The sequence below is a fragment of the Cyclopterus lumpus genome, chromosome 19, assembly GCF_009769545.1.
Source record: "Cyclopterus lumpus isolate fCycLum1 chromosome 19, fCycLum1.pri, whole genome shotgun sequence".
Classification (NCBI taxonomy): Eukaryota; Metazoa; Chordata; class Actinopteri; order Perciformes; family Cyclopteridae; genus Cyclopterus; species Cyclopterus lumpus.
In genome coordinates this window covers 19,134,302-19,143,678 of record NC_046984.1, presented here as the reverse complement: position 1 = coordinate 19,143,678, position 9,377 = coordinate 19,134,302, and the positions used below count along the sequence as shown (strand labels likewise).

At 40.4% G+C, this 9,377-nt stretch overlaps 2 protein-coding genes across 2 annotated transcripts in view; one reads left to right on the top strand and one right to left on the bottom strand.

Moving 5' to 3' along the window:
* The first annotated feature begins 1,066 nt into the window (after nt 1-1,066).
* On the top strand, nt 1,067-6,735 carry ankrd22 (ankyrin repeat domain 22). Its single transcript, XM_034558086.1, has 6 exons — nt 1,067-1,138; nt 1,981-2,172; nt 2,246-2,353; nt 5,245-5,322; nt 6,067-6,165; nt 6,253-6,735. The coding sequence occupies exons 1-6, from the start codon at nt 1,118-1,120 to the stop codon at nt 6,328-6,330; spliced, it is 576 nt and encodes a 191-aa protein (XP_034413977.1). The 5' UTR covers nt 1,067-1,117; the 3' UTR covers nt 6,331-6,735.
* A 326-nt stretch (nt 6,736-7,061) lies between these two features.
* lipf (lipase, gastric) overlaps nt 7,062-9,377 on the bottom strand; it is a 13,747-nt gene continuing 11,431 nt past the window's right edge. Inside the window, exons 7-11 of the mRNA XM_034558054.1 lie at nt 7,902-8,048; nt 7,760-7,831; nt 7,601-7,669; nt 7,381-7,491; nt 7,062-7,295 (exon numbers count right to left, since the gene is read on the bottom strand). Of these exons, the coding sequence (XP_034413945.1) occupies nt 7,173-7,295; nt 7,381-7,491; nt 7,601-7,669; nt 7,760-7,831; nt 7,902-8,048 (522 nt within the window). The 3' untranslated portion in view covers nt 7,062-7,172. The remainder of the gene's footprint in view (nt 7,296-7,380; nt 7,492-7,600; nt 7,670-7,759; nt 7,832-7,901; nt 8,049-9,377) is intronic.

Genomic DNA, 9,377 nt, shown 5'->3' with positions numbered 1-9,377 from the left:
GGAGAGGGTGTTGACCCTGCACATGCGCACAACTGATGCCAAAGAGAAGAATAAAGTGGAGCAACATCTCACTCTGACACATTTTGTGGTGAAGGCCACAACGGAAGTCGTTTTTCCGGAAATAAATAACTAAATAAATATATGTATAAATTGAATGAATGAATAAATAAATGTATGTATGAATGAATAAATATATATATGTATGCATAAATAAATACTTGTTTGAATAAATACATGAATGAATACATAAATATATGAATGTATAAATAAATACAAAATATGAATGAATAAACAAATATATGGATGAATTAATAAATATATGTATTAATGAATATATAAAGAAATACATGTATGAATGAATGAATACATATATGTATGAATGAATGTATCAATAAATGAATAAACAAATATATGTATGGATGAATAAATAAATACATATATGAATGAATGAATATATAATTAAAAAGTTCAGGTGTATGTATGATCATATATTTAGATCTGAATCAGGTTTGTCCTGGTCCAGCCCCTTGATATGCTGCTATAGGCTTATAGGCTGCTGGGGGATGTTTTAGGATACACTGAGCACCTCTCTCCTCTTCTCTCTCTCCTTATGGATGAATTTACATCTCTCCATTGCACCTTATTAACTCTGCTTCCTCCCCGGAGTCGTTGTGACTTCACGTCTCAGAGGGTCCATTGGACCTGGAGATGTCTGAACCTGGTCCTGGGTCCTCACTCCTTGCCCCTGCTTCCTGCATCCAGCATCTGGTCTAGACCCGGCCTCCTTCCCAATGGCCCTGTCTCCTTTTCTGTGCCTCCTGCCTCAAAGTCCGGCCTCTTTGGTTCGGCCTCTTTCGCGTAAACAAAAGACTTGTTTTTCTGTGTTTTCTCTTTATTATTTCATAATGTTTCCAGTTAAATTTGTCTTAATTATTTAATTCAAAATCCACATGAAACTGATGAAACAAAAATGTACCAACAAATATAATGAATCAACATTTCGTGAAATCAAGGTAAAGTAATCTTTTCTTCATCGGGCTTTTGTTCTGAAATGTTGTTTACGGAAGTGCTGCAGGTGAGAGTGTCGGGCTGCTGACTCGTCCAGGTGTGTTCCGTCATGGGTCTCGTGTACTCTGAGGTAAGAAACGAACGAGAGTTTTCAGCTTCAAACTTACGATTCGATGCTTTTAATCTCACAGTTTTCATCTTTTTCACTTCCGGTTTGTGTGGAAGTTTAACTTCAGGTCAGAAAAATGTACCTGCTGACGCCACGAGCCACGGAACCGACACACACACACACGCACACGCACACACGCACACGCACACACGCACACGCTCACACACACACACACACACACACTCACACGCACACACACACACACTCACACACACGCACACACACACGCACAGCAGTACAAGTAGTTCTACGAAAGTGTGAAGTACCAAATACATGATTATAAAACATCATAATAATCAATACTGACAGTCAAATGTGAAGTGGATCAATAATCTGAAGCAGTTCTTCAGATTGATTGAAAATAACTTCATGTAAAAAATGTTTAAAAGTATAAAAATGTACTTAAAGCACCAAAAGAGGAAAGTACTCATTCTGCTGAATATTATACTAATTATTGATGCATTAATGTTTACATCACGTTCAAAATCCTTTTAATGATAATATATTACATTTATGAGTTGATTATTAATCTGACCCTGTAACTGTTATTAATTAATAACCTGATTAATAATCTGGTTAATAATCTGTTTCATATGCTGATCAGCAGTGAAACTGTTTTCATTCAAAAAAGTATCCAGATGTTCAAATATGTGAACAATTTAAATTTAAAACAGACTCAAGAACAAGTACAAATAAATACTGCAGGATATTTGTTAAATACATATATATGTATTTGTTAAATACATATATATGTATTTGTTAAATATATCTAGACCACAAGATAATAAACCATATGTCCTCAGCCGGCCTGTCAGTCAGCGTACGACGGAGACGTCCACGCTCTGTATCACCTCCTCAGAGACGACTCCGACCAGCTGAATGTTCAGGATCGGCACAACGGGGACACGCCCCTCATCGCGGCCTGTCGCCACGGCAACCTGAAGGTGATCCGGTATCTGCTGGACAACGGAGCGGACGTCCATCTGACCAATGAGGTGCGTTTGGCCGATGATGTCACGGCGTCTCCGCCTCCGGTCGTCTTTAACGTAAAGTGTCTCTGTGTCTCAGAAACAGAGGACGTGTCTTCATTACGTCTCCAAGAGAGGGTTCACTCTGCTGGAGTACCTCCTGATCGCCATCCTGATGCCCATCCTGCTGCTGGGCTACTTCCTCATGGTATATATAAATATATAACCCAAACCCATCCTGCTGCTGGGCTACTTCCTCATGGTATATATAAATATATAACCCAAACCCATCCTGCTGCTGGGCTACTTCCTCATGGTATATAATATATATATAAATATATAACCCAAACCCATCCTGCTGCTGGGCTACTTCCTCATGGTATATAATATATATATAAATATATAACCCAAACCCATCCTGCTGCTGGGCTACTTCCTCATGGTATATAATATATATATAAATATATAACCCAAACCCATCCTGCTGCTGGGCTACTTCCTCATGGTATATAATATATATATAAATATATAACCCAAACCCATCCTGCTGCTGGGCTACTTCCTCATGGTATATAATATATATATAAATATATAACCCAAACCCATCCTGCTGCTGGGCTACTTCCTCATGGTATATAATATATATATAAATATATAACCCAAACCCATCCTGCTGCTGGGCTACTTCCTCATGGTATATAATATATATATAAATATATAACCCAAACCCATCCTGCTGCTGGGCTACTTCCTCATGGTATATAATATATATATAAATATATAACCCAAACCCATCCTGCTGCTGGGCTACTTCCTCATAGTATATATAAATATATATATATAACCCAAACCCATCCTGCTGGGCTACTTCCTCATGGTATATATAATATATATATACATATATAACCCAAACCCATCCTGCTGGGCTACTTCCTCATGGTATATATAAATATATAACCCAAACCCATCCTGCTGGGCTACTTCCTCATGGTATATATACATATATAACCCAAACCCATCCTGCTGGGCTACTTCCTCATGGTATATATAAATATATAACCCAAACCCATCCTGCTGGGCTACTTCCTCATGGTATATATAAATATATAACCCAAACCCATCCTGCTGCTGGGCTACTTCCTCATGGTATATAATATATATATAAATATATAACCCAAACCCATCCTGCTGCTGGGCTACTTCCTCATAGTATATATAAATATATATATAACCCAAACCCATCCTGCTGGGCTACTTCCTCATGGTATATATAATATATATATACATATATAACCCAAACCCATCCTGCTGGGCTACTTCCTCATGGTATATATAAATATATAACCCAAACCCATCCTGCTGGGCTACTTCCTCACGGTATATATAAATATATAACCCAAACCCATCCTGCTGGGCTACTTCCTCATGGTATATATAAATATATAACCCAAACCAATCCTGCTGGGCTACTTCCTCATGGTATATATAAATATATATACATATATAACCCAAACCCATCCTGCTGGGCTACTTCCTCATGGTATATATAATATATATATAAATATATAACCCAAACCCATCCTGCTGCTGGGCTACTTCCTCATGGTATATATAAATATATATATAACCCAAACCCATCCTGCTGCAGGGCTACTTCCTCATGGTATATATAAATATATAACCCAAACCCATCCTGCTGGGCTACTTCCTCACGGTATATATAAATATATAACTCAAACCCATCCTGCTGGGCTACTTCCTCACGGTATATATAAATATATAACTCAAACCCATCCTGCTGGGCTACTTCCTCACGGTATATATAAATATATAACCCAAACCAATCCTGCTGGGCTACTTCCTCATGGTATATAATATATATATATATAAATATATAACCCAAACCCATCCTGCTGGGCTACTTCCTCATGGTATATAATATATATATATATATAAATATATAACCCAAACCCATCCTGCTGGGCTACTTCATCATGGTATATAATATATATATAAATATATAACCCAAACCCATCCTGCTGCTGGGCTACTTCCTCATGGTATATAATATATATATAAATATATAACCCAAACCCATCCTGCTGCTGGGCTACTTCCTCACGGTATGTATAAATATATAACCCAAACCAATCCTGCTGGGCTACTTCCTCATGGTATATAATATATATATATAAATATATAACCCAAACCCATCCTGCTGGGCTACTTCCTCATGGTATATAATATATATATATAAATATATAACCCAAACCCATCCTGCTGGGCTACTTCCTCATGGTATATAATATATATATATAAATATATAACCCAAACCAATCCTGCTGGGCTACTTCATCATGGTATATAATATATATATAAATATATAACCCAAACCCATCCTGCTGCTGGGCTACTTCCTCATGGTATATAATATATAATATATATATATATAAATATATAACTCAAACCCATCCTGCTGCTGGGCTACTTCCTCATGGTATATAATATATATATAAATATATAACTCAAACCCATCCTGCTGCTGGGCTACTTCCTCACGGTATATAATATATATATAAAGCAAACCCATCCTGCTGCTGGGCTACTTCCTCATGGTATATATAAATATATATATATATATATATAACCCAAACCCATCCTGCTGCTGGGCTACTTCCTCATGGTATATAATATATAATATATATAAATATATAACTCAAACCCATCCTGCTGCTGGGCTACTTCCTCATGGTATATAATATATAATATATATATAAATATATAACGCAAACCCATCCTGCTGCTGGGCTACTTCCTCATGGTATATATAAATATATAACGCAAACCCATCCTGCTGCTGGGCTACTTCCTCATGGTATATATAAATACATATATAACCCAAACCCATCCTGCTGCTGGGCTACTTCCTCATGGTATATATAAATATATATATAACCCAAACCCATCCTGCTGCTGGGCTACTTCCTCATGGTATATATATAAATAAATAAATAACCTGAATTCAGTTCACATACAAGTTAGCTAACTTGGTAGTTCATACTGATAATCAATAATCAATAAGTTCATACATGTGTGTAGTTACAGAAACAGAGGAAGAGTGTTTCTCTGATGAAGATGATGCTGAGTAGCAATGTGAACATCGATGCTGTGGACTATGTGAGTAAAAACAAGCCTTGTGCTAACAGTATTTAGCCTCGTGCTAACGGTAGTTAACCTGGTTCTAACAGTATTTTGCCTCATGCTAACAGTAGTTAACCTGGTGCTAACAGTATTTTGCCTTGTACTAACGGTAGTTAACCTGGTGCTAACAGTATTTGCCTCGTGCTAATGGTAGTTAACCTGGTGCTAACGGTATTTTGCCTTGTACTAACGGTAGTTAACCTGGTGCTAACACTATTTTGTCTCGTGCTAACGGTAGTTAACCTGGTGCTAACAGTATTTTGCCTCGTGCTAACGGTAGCTAACCTGGTGCTAACTGAAGTTAACATGGTGCTAACTGTATTTAGCCTTGTGCTAATGGTATCTAACCTAGTTCTAATGGTCTTTAGCTCGTGCTAACGGTATTTAGCCTTGAGCTAATGGTAGTTAACCTAGTGCTAACGGTATTTAGCCTCATGCTAGCAGTATTTAACCTGGTGCTAACAGTATTTAGCCTTGTGCTAACGGTATTTAACCTGCTGCTAATGGTATTTAGCCTCGTGCTAAGCTACATGTTTACGTATTAGTTGTGTACTTTGTATCTTTTCTTCACTAAAAGATTTTAAAACATGATAAACACACACACCTCTTCTAAAAGTTCTTTCTACTAAACTCACGTTACTGTTTGAGCTGTAATGTTTTCTACATTAAATGTGTTGAATGTGTGTTATATATATTTTTGTATATATACATTGTGTTTAGAAGGGAAACACAGCCCTTCATCACGTCTGTCAGAAGAAAAGTCACCGTCTGGTTCCTCTGCTGCTGGAGAGGAACGCCGACACCAACGTCCAAAATAACGTACGTTCACAAACGCTCCACGACTCAAATCAGCTGCCTCAATATGAGGAGACATCTGACCTTCTATTTCTTCCTCTTGTTCTTCAGGACGGAGAAACACCGCTGGACATCGCCACCAGACTGAAGTTCAAGAAGATTATCTACATGCTGAAGAAGACACATTGAGATACAGACATGAGGACAGATAGTGAAATGCGTCAATGCAGAAAGATTTCCACCCAAACAAAATCAACAAATTAAAATCGAGGTTTCAGATATTTGAAGACTTATTTTTGACCCTATATTGTATTTAATATATTTAAATAATGTCGAAACATTACTGATGATGGAGAACATATGCTTTTATGTCTCTAGTTGTTAAAATGTCTTCTGAATGTTTATTAAACAACAATGTTAGCCTAGCTTAGCAGAAAGACTCTTTAAGATGAAACAAATAATAATAAAAGCTGTAAAAGTATCAGAAGTTGAATAAAACAATCTGAACTTCACATTTGTAGATAAAAATGTATCATCTTATACATTTAAAATTCAGCTTATATTTTTCAAAATAAACTTTATCAGTAAAACCTGTTATTGTGTTTATGATTCATAGTTTATGAATTTATTCAACATCAGGTCCTTATTGAGCAAAAAAAATAAAACATTTTAAACACAGACTATATAAAGGTGTAGCTCCACCCACCACAATACAAGCCTTGTGATTGGATGCTGCTGTTGATTGACAGGTATTTTACTTGATTTTATTTATTAATGTGCTAATTTTGCTAAAAACAACGTATACAAGGCTCAGCTCTCAGCAGATTCAATGGGCTTCTTCACAGTATTTTCAAAATAAAAGTAGATTAACAATCTAAGAGGAAACCTAAGAGACGTGTGAAAAGAAAACTGTAGAAAGCTCTGGTCACATTGTGCTTTAATGAGAAATAATAGTGAGTGTTCAGATTATACAGGAACCATGTTCACCATCAGTGTGCACACACACACACACACACACACACACACACACTCTACTGGTATTTCTGTAGCAGCATCAGGATGGAGGGAAACATCTGTTGAGGAGCATCAAGACCCCAAATAAAATCCAGATGATTCCAGTGTTCAATGTTCTGATGGAAGACCAGGTTGGACACCTGAGAGACAGACAGGTCCACTAATCACTACTAATGAATAAATGACTTGACTTTCTTCATTCTGTTGTTGGATCAGAGGACTGACCTGAGTAAGGAGGACGGCCATGTCTTTGGGGTCTGCTAGCGTATCGTGTCCCCCCGAAAACAGAGCAGTAGGAACCTTCATGTCCTGGACGCGGTACAGAGGGGGAGTGGACTAAGGACGGGACAGACAGGAAGTACAGAGACGTGAGCAGGCGGAGTCAGTGTTTCCACAGTAAAGTAAACAGAGACCTGAGGACCCGGATACCCAATTAGAGGCTCACCTGGTTGTAGTGTTTCATGTTTTCTGCAGCTCCAAAGTCGAAAGCACTTAGCTTCCCTCCGTGAACGGCCTGAAAACAGGTTTCAGACTTGAGGGTCCAGACAACGCATGTGGTCCTCACCAGCACACGGATATGTGTGTATGTGTGTGTGTGTATTACCTGGGACCAGTGGACCATGTTCTGGACTGAGGTCCCAGCAGGACAGTGTTCAGTGTAGACTGGAATCCGAGTCTGGAAACAAACTACTCAGTCTTTAACTCAATCAATAATCTAATAATCAGAAATAAATTTCAATACAAACCATGTTGAGGTTTTTTTCATCGAAGCCGCAGAGGATGAAGAAAAGGTTCCCGCACAACTTGCTGAGCAGCTGCTTCGCACACACGTGCTCCGCAAACCACTCAATCATGTGACTCTGAGGCAGGAAGTCCCGCCTCCCAAACACGTCCTGATAACAATGAAAGAAAATCAATCAATCAATTAACCTGTCAACGTCAACAAGTAGAGTAAATGAGCGGGTCATGTGACAAGAGCTCGTTAGCGGGTCGTGTGACAAGAGCTCGTCAGCGGGTCGTGTGATAAGAGCTCGTTAGCGGGTCGTGTGACAAGAGCTCGTCAGCGGGTCATGTGATAAGAGCTCGTTAGCGGGTTGTGTGATAAGAGCTCGTTAGCGGGTCGTGTGACAAGAGCTCGTCAGCGGGTCATGTGATAAGAGCTCGTTAGCGGGTCGTGTGACAAGAGCTCGTCAGCGGGTCATGTGATAAGAGCTCGTTAGCGGGTCGTGTGACAAGAGCTCGTCAGCGGGTCGTGTGATAAGAGCTCGTTAGCGGGTCATGTGAGGACAGCTTGTTAGCGGGTCATGTGAGGACAGCTCGTTAGCGGGTCATGTGAGGACAGCTCGTTAGCGGGTCATGTGAGGACAGCTCGTTAGCGGGTCGTGTGACAAGAGCTCGTCAGCGGGTCGTGTGATAAGAGCTCGTTAGCGGGTCATGTGAGGACAGCTCGTTAGCGGGTCATGTGAGGACAGCTCGTTAGCGGGTCATGTGAGGACAGCTCGTTAGCGGGTCGTGTGATAAGAGCTCGTTAGCGGGTCGTGTGACAAGAGCTCGTCAGCGGGTCATGTGATAAGAGCTCGTTAGCGGGTCGTGTGACAAGAGCTCGTCAGCGGGTCGTGTGATAAGAGCTCGTTAGCGGGTCATGTGAGGACAGCTCGTTAGCGGGGTCATGTGAGGACAGCTCGTTAGCGGGTCATGTGAGGACAGCTCGTTAGCGGGTCATGTGAGGACAGCTCGTTAGCGGGTTGTGTGACAAGAGCTCGTCAGCGGGTCGTGTGATAAGAGCTCGTTAGCGGGTCATGTGAGGACAGCTCGTTAGCGGGTCATGTGAGGACAGCTCGTTAGCGGATCATGTGAGGACAGCTCGTTAGCGGGTCATGTGAGGACAGCTCGTTAGCGGGTCGTGTGACAAGAGCTCGTTAGCGGGTCGTGTGACAAGAGCTCGTCAGCGGGTCATGTGATAAGAGCTCGTTAGCGGGTCATGTGAGGACAGCTCGTTAGCGGGTCATGTGAGGACAGCTCGTTAGCGGGTCATGTGAGGACAGCTCGTTAGCGGGTCATGTGAGGACAGCTCGTTAGCGGGTCGTGTGACAAGAGCTCGTTAGCGGGTCATGTGACAAGAGCTCGTTAGCGGGTCATGTGAGGACAGCTCGTTAGCGGGTCGTGTGACAAGAGCTCGTTAGCGGGTCGTGTGATAAGAGCTCGTTAGCGGGTCATGTGAG